The 14,283-nt window shown below is 49.1% G+C and overlaps 1 protein-coding gene across 1 annotated transcript in view; it reads right to left on the bottom strand.

Moving 5' to 3' along the window:
• The window catches only part of sec16b (SEC16 homolog B, endoplasmic reticulum export factor), a 112,378-nt gene that overhangs the window by 47,384 nt on the left and 50,711 nt on the right, over positions 1 to 14,283 (bottom strand). The window contains 3 exon segments of the mRNA XM_034179248.1: positions 826 to 934; positions 1,025 to 1,142; positions 1,247 to 1,328. Of these exon segments, the coding sequence (XP_034035139.1) occupies positions 826 to 934; positions 1,025 to 1,142; positions 1,247 to 1,328 (309 nt within the window).

Below are 14,283 nucleotides of genomic sequence, written 5' to 3'. Positions count from 1 at the left end.
CGGCTTCCCCCCTCCCGCTCCCCAAACTCATGAACAGTTAACCCTCGCATGACAACACTCTGTGATCAACTTGTCCAAGTCCAGCAAATGCTCCAGAGGCTGTATTGTTGGTGTGAATAGTGATGCTGAAAGGTCCAAGTGCGCTTATTTTATGACTGCAATGCAGGTGCCGTGCACACGCAACATGTGCGCGATGCATTCATAATACACCCGTAATACTGCTGTGATAATCTCAATGTGTCTGATCCGTTTCCTCACTACATGCGTTATATAACCGTGATTGTTCATCATATATTCACTATATATTATTAATATATCCGTAATTCATACTGGGACATTTGTCATTTTTGGCCATTTTTGTTGCGGACGACAACGAACGCCCGCAATTTGTGTACTCAATTCATGCGCAATTAATCCTCTCCCCAGTGGGACAGGGCCCTTAATGATTGATGTAAATGAAGTCCAAGACATATTCAGTGACTTTGAAACGTTCATGTATCCATATCCTGACTTATCTCAAGAAAACTGGCTGTAAAAGTGATGATTTAATCCTTATATTCTGAATAAATTGCACCCATTCCAACTTTTTCTGGAATGTGCTGCAGGTCTGGACGCATATTAACAAATGTCATGAAGATGACCACACAAAACATGAAATGTCTTGTGTTCATACTGTCTGCAATGAAACAGAAGTAAAAAAAAATGAGGTTTTTATTGTTTTTTGGCATTTTACATATCATTCATATCAATCTTTTCTTATTTGGGGGTTGTACAAAACACTTTAGTGCATCACTGTTTCACCTCAGAGAGGTTTGGTAGTGGCTGTGGCTGCTGCCTATGAGCACCAGTCTGTCCGTCTTCTGAGTGAAGAGCCCAAAGGGAACGCCGGCTGTCAGGTAGCACATGTGAGCACCATGTACGAGGCCTCTGGAGGCTGTATGGAGATGAGAGCGCAGAACGGCCCGCTCACAAGTCTTTCGCACAGACAATATTAAAACCTATCAGTCAGCCAGTGAGTCCGTACCTAGCGTGTCGCCCATGGTGACGATGGCCTTCTGCTGTACTGCAGGATCTACAGTCTCATTGGAGAGCAGAACCACCAGATGGGGCTTCCAGTCTCCACGTTTGTCATTTCCACAGCACTGCACACAGAACATCACAGGTAAACACGTGCAACGACAAACTGCTCTTGGCTAATTAGATTGACTCATTCAAGCTGGTGACTGCTGTGTTCTGGATGTTCTACCGTGGCGACAGCAGGAATTCTCCCAGAAAGCACCTGGAAGAGCGTCTGGAGGGGATCTGTGGTGGCGAGCTGGCTTGTGAACCTGCAGCACATCACATGTTAACAAAGACTGTGCATTAGAGAGCTGCTACTACAAATCACTTCCGGTCAGTCTGCCCTCCCTGACTGTGACATCCTGCAGCCACACCTGCAGCCATGCAACAGCACAGCCTTTAGTTATCCTCCCACAACACAATGCACTATCACACACACAGCGTGACACAGCACTACAAACAGACATCACATGTATCCCAAATCACTGCTGTTATCAAATAAATAAAAGAAAACTCATAACAGCCACATTAACTCATACAACTACCAACAAAAAACACAAATAACCACTCGCACACTGACACAGCCAGAACACAGGCATCATTCACAGCAGCCCACACATTGGAGGAATTATTTTCCCAGATGGACTGGGAATGACTTGAACACCTTAGGAAGATTAGAGGACATGAAAAAAGTTTTTTTTTCTTTTTTTTTTTTTTGCAAATTTATTTAAATAAACAAACAAACTAAGAAATCACATGTATATAAGTATTCACTCCCTTTACTGAATACTTTGTTGATGCACTTTTGGCAACAATTACAGCCTCAAGTCTTCTTGAATATGATGCCACAAGCTTTGCATACCTACATCTTTGGGCCTCTTTGCGGCACCTCTCAAGCTCCATCAGGTTGGATGGGGAGCGTCGGTGCTCAGCCATTTTCAGATGTCTCCTGAGATGTTCAGTCACATTCAGGTCTGGGCTCTGGCTGGACCACTCAAGGTCATTCACAGAGTTGTCATGAAGCCACTCCAACATCACCACAGCATGATGCTGCCACCACCACGCTTCACTGTAGGGATGGTACCTGGTTTCCTCCAAACATGACGCCTGGCATTCACACCAAAGAATTCAATCTTTGTCTCATCAGACCAGAAAATTTTGTTTCTCATGGTCTGAGAGTCCTTCAGGTGCCTTTTGACAAACTCCAGGTGGTGAACTAGGCCTTTTACTAATGCCTGGTTCACTGGAATTAATCAGCTGGTCTCTGAACACTACTGACACCATTTTTTCTACAAGAAGATCAGGGCCAGGGGACCCTGCGTGCCCGGAGGGAACTTACCCTGCAGGCTATATTCTCGATGCCTGGGAGACTTGGCGGGTTGCATGCTTTCCGCCTTTCTCTGTGGAGGACGTCGAGGATTTATTCATATTTGGATTCATAGTAGGAGGGCTGGTACTTATTGACTTATGCGCTGCCCTGATCTACCGGAAGATTGGCAAGACGGCTGCCGCCAAAACCACAACCCCTCGCTTGTCCGTCATTATTAATGAGTTGGGCAAGGCGATGCATTCTCAGATTGCGTTAACCCTTGAACTCAGATGCAAATTGGATAACATCTCAGAGCAAATGTGTGCCCTGCAGGAGAAAGTGAAGATTTCAGAGGCCGGGGAATTTTTCATAATTGGGTTTTGGTTTGTTCATGTGAAGCTGGAAAAGTGTTTTTCACTGCTCAACCACAAACATGGCAGGCTTATCAGCCTGTCAAGGATAAAATGCCCATTGTTTATCCTCCAGAAGAATTTCTATGGCCTTGGGAAGATTGGCTGCCTCCTTATCTTTCTTACTGCAGTACACAAGGACAGACAGACTCACACATGGACAAAGACTGAAGCATGATCCACTTTCCCTCCTACCTCCCCTCCTGTCCCCCATCACACACCCCATCCCAGCCACCGTTCACGCCACCTCTTTCCCCTCTGGGGGCTGCGCAGTTTTAGCTGCAGCAGGTCCCTGTTCCCCCCAAGCTAGCAGCGGTGCGACTCCAGTTGCAGCAGCTACCACACACTCACATTGCCTCAATTTGGATGACGGACTGTTTCAAGTTTAGAGCACATAAAAAATGTCAAATGTATATGTGTTGTCTTAATTCTGATGTGTGCCATTATTACAGTAAACAAGTAATAATTGTGGCTTAATTGCTGTTTGTCTGTGGTAATGTGAGTGTGGACGTAATCTCATTGTTGTTGCACTTGTAATGACAATGACAATAAATCTCATCCATCCATCCATCCATGGCAAGATAATTAGGCCGATATCTGACCCAATCTTCCCCTTCCGACAATCTTGAGGACGCCCCGACAATCGTGATGACGTTAAAGATAATGTTAAAAGATATTCCTGCTGTGTGTGGTGTGTTAACAGCCCTCTAATCTGCTCGGAAGGACGTCAGAACCAGTTAGACCTCAAATCGTGGCCATTCACCATGTTGGATTGTCTTCGCCCGATATCTCAGCGTGTGTCGTGTCCCATGAACACAAATGAGCACGCAGCCTGCTGAATGTGACGTGCAGCCAATCAGAAGGCGAGGTGACAGACGCACAAAGGGGAATCCAAAATCAAAAAGGCTGTCATGGCGCACCAGAAAGTCTGGTGCTTGTGCTGTCTCCACTTCAATAAATAACTCTAGGTGGGCTGCCATGTGCTTTTTACTAAGGAGTGACTTCCATGTGGTCACTCTATCATACAGGCCTGATTGGTGGATTGCTGCAAACATGGTTGTCCTTCTGGAAGGTTCTCCTCTCTCCACAGAGGAATGCTGGAGCTCTGACATGTACTTGCTGGGACATACACTTCATGTTCTGACATGAACACCGGGTTCTTGGTCACCTCCCTGACTAAGGTCCTTCTCCCCTAATTGCTCAATTTAGATGGTCAGCCAGCTCTAGGAAGAGTCCTGGTGGATGCAAACATCTTCCATTTATGGATGGAGGCCACTGTGCTCATTAGAACCTTTAAAACAGCAGAAATATTTCTGTATCCTTCCCCAGATTTGTGCCTCCAGACAATCCTGTCTCAGAGGTCTACAGACAATTCCTTTGACTTCATGCTTGGTTTGTGCTCTGACTGTCAACTGTGGGACCTTATATGTAGACAGATGTGTGTCTTTCCAAATCATGTCCAATCAACTGAAGTTATCCCAGGTGGGCTCTGGTTAAGCTGTAAAAACAGGATGATCAGTGGAAACAGGAGGCACCTGAGCTCAATTTTGAGCTTCATGGCAAAGGCTGTGAATATTTATGTACATGTGATTTCTTAATTGTGTTATTTTTAATAAATTTGCAAAAAATCTCAAAAAAGATTTTTTTTCATATTATCATTATGGGGTGTTGTGACTAGAATTTTGAGGGAAAAAATTCATGCCTTTTGGAATAAGGCTATAACATAATAAAATGTGGAAAACGTGAAGGGGCTGTGAATACTTTACTCTATCTAGGCCATGGAGTCAGTTTGTGATCTAAGGAGTTGTGGTTCTATGTATGTTAAATCTGTACCAAGTAGGCAGTTCTCAAAAACTGACTGACCATGCTGGATGGAGACTAGTGAGGAAAGCCATCCAGACAACTTGAAAAGAGTCAGACAAAGGAGTTATTGGCTTCCGCGGATGAGAGTGGAGAAACTGAGAATGGTTCAACATTTGCCTTTTGCATCCACATTCACAGCTTCATGTTGGAGTGGAGTCGAGAAACAATGTAAAAGTGGAGAACAGATCAAATCCAAGCCCAGGTTTTCCACATGCCTCCTCTATTCCATTTCATCATGAAGCTGTATAACTGGTGATGCAACAGACAAAAGTTGCACGTTGTTTCTCCATCCACAACCACAGGAGCCTATACTGTAAATCCTTCAGAACAGTGTGGGTGTCTTGGTGGCTTCCCTCACTAGTTTCCTTCCAGCATGGTCCTTCAATTTCTGAAAAATGCCTTCTCCAGACAGATTTCGTATACAATACCGTAGTGTTTGTACTTGTTTATGATTAATGTAAATAAAGTGTTGTGTGGGCCGCCAGAAGAGGAGGTACTGCTGGCCCACCACCAGAGGGCGCCCTGCCTGAAGTGCGGGCTTCAGGCACGAGAGGGCGCTGCCGCCATGGACACAGCCGGGGGTGACAGCTGTCGCTCATTACCTCTTGACAGCTGTCACCCATCTACTCAACATCATCTCACTCCATAAAGACCAGACGTCATCTCCACCTCGTTGCCGAGATATCATACTTCATTGGAGGTAATATCCTCAGCCATTTGTGTTTCTAATAAGCTGTATATTGTGAGTGTTTGCAGGAGTACTGGTCCCGCTTCTTGTCGAGGCTGAGTGAGTGCAGGACGGCACTCTTTTCCTCTGAGGGATCACTGTAAATACCTCAGCATTTTGAGTGAGAGGTGGAGGTGGCATTCCCACCGTTGTTGTTACTGGGTGTACACACACCCACACTTGACTGTCTTTGTTCTTCGCCAGCAGTACCAGATCCAACAGTCGGGGACGGTGATCACCTGGGAATTCGGAACTTGGCGGCTCCAGTATTCACCAGGTTCTGGGGCAGCGGAAATCGTGTGGTTCCGGCTCTTCTTAGGACAGACGTCTTCTATCCTCGAGCCTGCCCACACGTCACTTTTGTGTATTGACTGTTATGATATTCTGTGATTGTCTGTATTTCGTTGTGCACATTCACAACATTAAATTGTTATATTTTGGCTCATCTATTGGCCGTTCATTTGCTCCCCCTGTTGTGGGTCCGTGTCACTACACTTTCCCAACAGGATATCTCGGCCAGCGTCATGGACTCCGAGGGGCGTCACCCGGCTGTTGAACGACCAATGGGAGAGCAGGGAGCGCAGGCGTCTGCAGGAGACGTGATTGGTGAGCTGCAGCACATTCTCACCGCCTTTACGGCTCGGTTGGATCAAATGACTGAGCAAAACATCCTCCTGAACCGCAGGGTGGAGGCTCTCTCCGCACAGATGGCGGCGAGCACTCAGGGCGCTGCTGCAGCTCCTCCTCCTGCCGACCCTGTGCAGGATATAAACGTTCCAGTGGTGGTTCAACAACCCCTCCCACCATCCCCTGAAGCATACATAAGCCCTCCTGAGCCGTACGGAGGTTGTGTGGAGACGTGCGCGGATTTTCTTATGCAGTGTTCGCTCGTCTTCGCACAACGTCCCGTCATGTACGCGTCAGATGCTAGTAAAATAGCTTATGTGATTGCTCTGCTTCGGGGTAAAGCACGCGCCTTGGCTACGGGGCTCTGGGAACAGAACTCACGGTTGTTATCAGCATACACTGGGTTTGTGGGGGAGTTCAGAACAGTGTTTGATCACCCTAACAGAGGAGAGACCGCTTCAACCGTGCTGCTGTCAATGAGACAGGGACGCGAGAGCGCAGCTGCTTATGCAGTCAACTTCCGCATCGCGGCTGCGAGGTCCGGCTGGAATAACGTTGTGCTCCGCGCCGCCTTCATAAACGGACTGTCGTTGGTTCTGAAGGAGCAGCTGGTAGCTAAGGAGGAACCGCGGGATTTAGATGGGCTTATCGATCTCGTTATACGGTTAGACAATCGGTTGGAGGAACGCCGTCGGGAGCGAGGCGAAGGACGTGACCGGATACGCGCCGCCCCTCTCCCTTCCGGGTTCGAAAAGGGGCCGCCCTCCCCACGCTCCACAGCCGCAGCGCTTTGTGGGGCAACAGCTCCCCCTGCTGACGTTGTTAGGGAAACGCACAGGGCCAAAATGGGGAGGCTGATCCGTGGAGAGTGTTTTCTCTGCAGCTCAACTGAGCACACACAGAGAAACTGCCCCAAACGGCCAAAACGACAACACTCACCCTTAGAGACTGGGCTAAGGGGGGGGTCAAAACATTCAAGTGAGACACACACAAATTGCCACACGACTCCCAGTCACAATCCTGAGCGGGGATTTAACCCTTCAAGCCCGAGCACTGGTGGACACGGGGTCAGAAGGGAATCTGCTAGACAGCAGATGGGCAAGGGAGGTAGGGCTCCCTCTGGTGGCGCTTCCTTCGCCGTTGCAGGTTGCAGGCACTAGATGGCACCCTCCTCCCTTTACTCACACACAAGACACAACCAGTAACTCTGGTGGTGTCTGGAAACCACCGGGAGGAGATTGAGTTTTTTGTAACTCCTTCTACCTCCCGCGTGATTTTGGGCATCCCATGGATGTTGAAGCACAATCCCCGGATTGATTGGCCGTCTGGGGTGGTGGTTCAGTGGAGCGAAACCTGCCATCGGGGGTGTTTAGGATCCTCGGTTCCTCCCGGTTCACAGGCTAAGGAGGAGGTCAAAGTCCCTCCCAATCTGACGGCAGTGCCGGTTGAGTACCACGATCTTGCTGACATCTTCAGTAAGGATCTGGCACTCACCCTTCCCCCGCACCGTCCGTACGATTGTGCCATTGATTTGGTTCCAGGCGCTGAGTTCCCATCCAGCAGGCTGTACAACCTCTCACGACCTGAGCGCGAATCAATGGAGACCTACATCCGGGACTCATTAGCTGCCGGGCTGATCCGGTTTCGTTTTTGTGGGCAAGAAAGATGGCGGACTTTGTCCATGTATTGATTACAGGGGGCTGAATGACATTACGGTTCGCAACCGATACCCGTTGCCATTGTTAGATTCCGTGTTCACCCCCCTGCATGGAGCCAAAATCTTTACTAAGCTGGATCTTAGAAATGCGTATCACCTGGTTCGGATCCGGAAGGGAGACGAATGGAAGACGGCATTTAACACCCCATTAGGTCACTTTGAGTACCTGGTCATGCCGTTCGGCCTCACCAACGCCCCCGCGACGTTCCAAGCCTTGGTTAACGACGTCTTGCGGGACTTCCTGCACCGATTCGTCTTCGTATATCTGGACGATATTCTCATCTTTTCTCCGGATCCTGAGACCCATGTCCAGCATGTACGTCAGGTCCTGCAGCGGTTGTTAGAGAACCGACTGTTTGTGAAGGGCGAGAAGTGCAAGTTTCACCGCACGTCTTTGTCCTTCCTGGGGTTTACCATCTCCTCTAACTCCGTCGCCCCTGATCCGGCCAAGGTTGCGGCGGTGAGAGATTGGCCCCAACCAACAAGCTGTAGGAAGCTGCAACAGTTCCTCGGCTTCGCTAATTTCTATAGGAGGTTCATTAAGGGCTACAGTCAGGTAGTTAGCCCCCTGACAGCCCTGACCTCTCCAAAAGTCCCCTTCACCTGGTCGGATCGGTGCGAAGCCACGTTCAAGGAGTTGAAACGACGGTTCTCTACTGCGCCAGTTTTGGTGCAGCCCGACCCTAGCCGCCAGTTCATGGTTGAAGTGGACGCCTCTGACTCAGGGATAGGAGCCGTGCTGTCCCAGAGTGGAGAGACCGATAAGGTACTTCACCCGTGTGCCTACTTTTCACGCAGGTTGACCCCGGCTGAACGGAACTATGACGCCGGCAATCGAGAACTCCTTGCGGTGAAAGAGGCTCTTGAGGAGTGGAGACACCTATTGGAGGGAGCGTCTGTGCCATTCATGGTTTTCACTGACCATCGGAACCTGGAGTATATCAGGACCGCCAAGCGGCTGAACACCAGGCAAGCCCGCTGGTCACTGTTCTTCGGGCATTTTGACTTCCGGATCACCTATCGCCCCGGGACCAAGAACCAGAGGTCGGATGCCTTGTCCCGGGTACACGAAGAGGAGGTCAAAACTGCACTGTCGGATCCACCGGAGCCCATCCTGCCTGAGTCCACTATCGTGGCCACCCTCACCTGGGACGTGGAGAAGACCGTCCGTGAGGCCCTGGCACGGAGCCCGGACCCAGGAACAGGTCCGAAGAACCGTCTGTACGTCCCACCAGAGGCCAGAGCTGCAGTCTTGGACTTCTGTCACGGTTCCAAGCTCTGCTGTCATCCAGGGGTGCGAAGGACCGTGGCAGTTGTCCGGCAGCGCTTCTGGTGGGCGTCTATGGAGACGTCCGGGAATATATCCAGGCCTGCACCACCTGTGCCAGGGGCAAGGCAGTACACACAAAGGCCCAAGGACTCCTCCAGCCGCTGCCGGTGCCTCATCGCCCCTGGTCCCACATCGGCCTGGATTTCGTCACGGGCCTCCCGCCGTCCCAGGGCAACACCACCATCTTCACGATAGTGGACCGTTTCTCCAAGGCGGCCCACTTCGTGGCCCTCCCGAAGCTCCCAACAGCCCAGGAGACAGCAGACCTCCTGGTCCACCACGTTGTCCGTCTGCATGGGATACCCTCCGACATCGTCTCAGATCGTGGTCCCCAGTTCTCCTCACACGTCTGGAGGAGCTTCTGCAGGGAACTGGGGGCCACCGTGAGCCTCTCGTCCGGGTACCATCCACAGACGAATGGACAGGCAGAGCGGGTCAACCAGGAACTGGAACAGACCCTCCGCTGCATCACATCCGCGCACCCGACGGCCTGGAGTAACCATCTGGCCTGGATCGAGTATGCGCATAACAGCCAGGTGTCTTCGGCCACCGGCCTCTCCCCATTTGAGGTGTGTTTGGGTTATCAGCCCCCGTTGTTTCCCGTGGTGGAGGGAGAGGTCGGTGTGCCCTCGGTCCAGGCCCACCTGCGGAAGTGCCATCGGGTGTGGCGCTCCGCCCGCTCTGCCTTGTTGAAGGCCTGGACGAGGGCGAAGACCCATGCAGACCACCGGCGATCCCCGGCCCCTGCTTACCAGCCCGGGCAGGAGATGTGGCTTTCCACGAAGGACATCCCCCTCCAGGTGGACTCCCCGAAACTCCAGGACAGGTACATTGGCCCCTTCAAGATCCTCAAAGTCCTCAGTCCTGCCGCAGTGAAGCTCCAACTCCCGGCTTCACTGCGGATCCATCCGGTTTTCCACGTGTCACGTCTCAAACCTCATCACACCTCACCCCTCTGTGCTCCCGGACCGGCGCCCCCTCCTGCTCGGATCATCGACGGGGGGCCGGCTTGGACGGTGCGCCGGCTCCTGGACGTCCGTCGGATGGGTCGGGGGTTCCAGTACTTGGTGGACTGGGAGGGGTATGGACCTGAAGAACGCTCCTGGGTGAAGAGGAGCTTCATCCTGGATCCGGCCCTCCTGGCCGACTTCTACCGCCGACACCCCGACAAACCTGGTCGGGCGCCAGGAGGCGCCCGTTGAGGGGGGGGTCCTGTTGTGTGGGCCGCCAGAAGAGGAGGTACTGCTGGCCCACCACCAGAGGGCGCCCTGCCTGAAGTGCGGGCTTCAGGCACGAGAGGGCGCTGCCGCCGTGGACACAGCCGGGGGTGACAGCTGTCGCTCATTACCTCTTGACAGCTGTCACCCATCTACTCAACATCATCTCACTCCATAAAGACCAGACGTCATCTCCACCTCGTTGCCGAGATATCATACTTCATTGGAGGTAATATCCTCAGCCATTTGTGTTTCTAATAAGCTGTATATTGTGAGTGTTTGCAGGAGTACTGGTCCCTCTTCTTGTCGAGGCTGAGTGAGTGCAGGACGGCACTCTTTTCCTCTGAGGGATCACTGTAAATACCTCAGCATTTTGAGTGAGAGGTGGAGGTGGCATTCCCACCGTTGTTGTTACTGAGTGTACACACACCCACACTTGACTGTCTTTGTTCTTCGCCAGCAGTACCAGATCCGACAGTCGGGGACGGTGATCACCTGGGAATTCGGGACTTGGCGGCTCCAGTATTCACCAGGTTCTGGGGCGGCGGAAATCGTGTGGTTCCGGCTCTTCTTAGGACAGACGTCTTCTATCCTCGAGCCTGCCCACACGTCACCTTTGTGTATTGACTGTTATGATATTCTGAGATTGTCTGTATGTTCGTTGTGCACATTCACAACATTAAATTGTTATATTTTGGCTCATCTATTGACTGTTCATTTGCGCCCCCTGTTGTGGGTCCGTGTCACTACACTTTCCCAACATAAAGTCCAAGACATATTCAGCGACGTAAAAATATTCATGTGTTGATCCACTGACTGACCTCAAGAAAAAATAGGCTGTAAATGTTTGTCAATCCTGTTTGTGTTTTTATATATATATATCATTCGTTTCCGGGCTTTGTGTGTGTGGTTGTGGTGTGCACCACCTTTGTGCCTTCTTTGTGTCTTGTGTATGTGATGTGTCTCGTCCCCTGAGTATGTCATTCATCTGTGTCTGTTAGTGTGTTCGCTCCGTGTCTTCTCTTTCATTTTGTGTGTGCGCTGCTTATTTCTGAGTTCCACATGTTATTTCTGTTGTAGTTCTGGATCTCGTGGTTTTGTTCTGATTGTCATTTATGTTTTTATCACCTTGTTATTCATTCTTAGTTCTTCATATTGCTGCACTTTGTTCACCTCTAAGTTTGATTGATTTCCCTGTTATTATTTCTCTTTGTCTGTGGTTGTAGTTCTTGGTTATTACTATTTATTTGTTACTCACCTTTTGATGCCCATTGTATTATTTATCACCGGCTATTGTCTATTTAGTTGTTTATCTTCTTGTGTTCTGTTCATTTTCACGTGCGTCTTTTAGGTCTGGTGTCTCCAACCGAATGGTCCCCCATAAAAATTGGTCCGCCCTGCCTTCACTGCGCATGCATCATTAGCCGCGGTTCACTGAGTATCACCTCATCTCTGCTTCAAACTGCACTCCAGTCATAAACTCAGCATTATTTCCTCATAAAAGACAGAGGAAGTGATCAGAGCGCCACAGCTACACAAGCTTCTAGCTGATGCATTCACTGCGCGTCAGTCATTTCAAAGTGTCAGCAATTATCGCCTCGTTTCTGCTTAAAACGGCCTCATTTCTACCTAAATCTGACTTTAGAATGATTTAAGAGGTTTTACCTTATCATCTGATGTGGGGGTGGTGGCCAAGTGGTTAATGCGCTTGATTTCAGTTCAGAAGGCTGCCGGTTCAAATCCCACCCCTGTCACATTTCTCCATGTAATGTGGAGTTGCATCAGGAAGGGCATCTGGCGTAAAACCTGTGCCAAATCAACATGCAGATCCACCTTGGATTTGCTGTGGCGACCCCGAGTGCAAACAAGGGAGCAGCTGAAGGGACTTTACCTTATCATCTGGTGGCTAATAATCCCATTAATCCATTTGATTGCTTTGGGTGGAGAGACTGTCTCAAATGAGCTGCTGAGCTCTGAAATGACGCATGCGCAGTGGAGGCAGGGCGGACCAGTTTTTAGGGGTGGACCATTCAGTCTGCGACACCGGCTCACTGTCTTACACACACCTGTTGTCATCATTTAGTCATTCATTATTTACGCTGTTTCTGTGTAGGCTCTCAGTTGTCCAGGTGGTTTCCATAGTAGAGAAGCTTGAATCTTCGACTGGACTGGGTTGCTTGACGCGAGGACGTTTCGCTTCAAATCGCAGAAGCTTCCTCAGCTAAAATTCTTGCTCTGGAAGTCTGACTTCTGACTCTTGTAGAGAAGAATAAAACAGAAGCCAACAAAAGCTGGAGTTTTAAACCTAACCAGACCCCTCCTACTGAGAGGCAGACTGCTATAGGCTAGTAACTAACAATAGCTCTAATTAGCAACTATTGTGCTCTAGTTAGCACTCTCCTAATGACGGGACAGCTGTCCCTCTAATGATGGGATGGATGCCTTTCTGATGGCTCCCTTGATGACGTGAATGACATGACATGATCATGATTGTTTTATTTACGCTCTGACTTGTTTATCATTCTTTGTCAGTTCATTTGCCTTTGTCTGCTTCCCATGGTACGTGTAAGTACCTGGTTCCCTGTGATACCTTGCCAGTGTCAGTTTTTGATGTGGGCTGTCACCCTCAGCATTTATGGAGGGGCAGCACCATAGGGACGAGCACTTAAAAAAAATTAATCTCCACTGCAAAATGGTTTTCTTGTCACTGTGTAGAATTGGCAAATTGGCGCCCCCTGCAGGCAGCTGCAGGTGCCCCTTCTTGCTGAAGCAGTGAGATGGTGAAAGAAAGGGGAGGGGCGCGCCACACTTAGTGGACAGTTCACCTCTGGGTTTCTCTAATGGGACGGACAAGTGTGGCGGGGGGGTTCATGTGCTAAAGTCAGCGACACCTCGACTTTCTTCCAAATAACACAAATCCCCTTCATAAAATTATAAATACAGGCTTGTAATTCCTGCACGTTTTTCTGATTTGTGTGATGTGTCCTGCCACTCACAGAGAGGATTCAGCTTTATCCCCAGCTGGGCGCAGCCGAATTCTCTCCGTGTGCGTCAGGAAACTGTGGACAGGTGCTCTCCTCCCGTCTGCTCCGCTTTGGCTCCGTCCACGTAGGACGCAGCACAGAACCAGAACTCTGCGCCACATTTCTCTGCGGATCACACAGCAAACGAGGCAGGCAGTCAGCTTATGAAATAAAAGGCATTTGAAAGCAGACAGACAGGGTGTAAGAACGGGTTTGAATCTGCCCACTTATGGAAAATAGTTTGCAGAAAGGACAGACTGCCTATTTGTAAAGATGGCTGAGAACTTATGATGTGTTCACATTACAAGCTGAAGTGAATGAATCTGACCTTTTTGTGCCTGCAAGAGTGTGTTTTTACAATAATTTTCCAACAACTGGCAACTCTTTTTGTTGTCATGTACACTGACAAAATAATAATAATAATAATAATAACAACAATGATAATGAAATTTAAAATTAGGCTCATCATCATAATTAACTGGTTTATTTAATAGAGAAAAACAATCACATTTGATTTTACTGGCATGGGAACGCTGGCAACAGTTTAGATTTTTGTTTGATCCAGAGATGAAGACGAAAAATTGGGAGGAAAAAAAGGCAAATACTACAAGATCAAATTTCTGTCAAACCTAAAACTTTTGCAGATTAATTAATGCTAAGTAAATACACATTTAGCCGAATACATACAAACATCAAGCTGAATGTTGAGACAAATATGTACCTTAATAAAAGAGCTAATGTTCCTTCCTGAAAGACAGAATAATAAAGTGTCTAATAACGGATATTTAGCATGAAAGGGCGTGTTCATTCAAACTTGAAATTCATGGATGTTTTGTTTTGGAGTAAAATTGTAGCCTGCACGCTTTGGATGTCAGTTTCAATTGCAATTACAGGGGCACTTCTAAAATATTAATAATATAATAATAAAAAAATGGCTGTTTTGCAAAATTTTGTCTGTGTTTTTTAGGTGGGGGGCACTCAGACGGAGTATCGCCCTGGGG

This window comes from Thalassophryne amazonica, chromosome 10 (genome assembly GCF_902500255.1).
Source record: "Thalassophryne amazonica chromosome 10, fThaAma1.1, whole genome shotgun sequence".
NCBI classification, from domain to species: Eukaryota; Metazoa; Chordata; class Actinopteri; order Batrachoidiformes; family Batrachoididae; genus Thalassophryne; species Thalassophryne amazonica.
The sequence above is the reverse complement of the archived record's forward strand: the minus strand, read 5'-3'. Positions and strand labels throughout refer to the sequence as shown.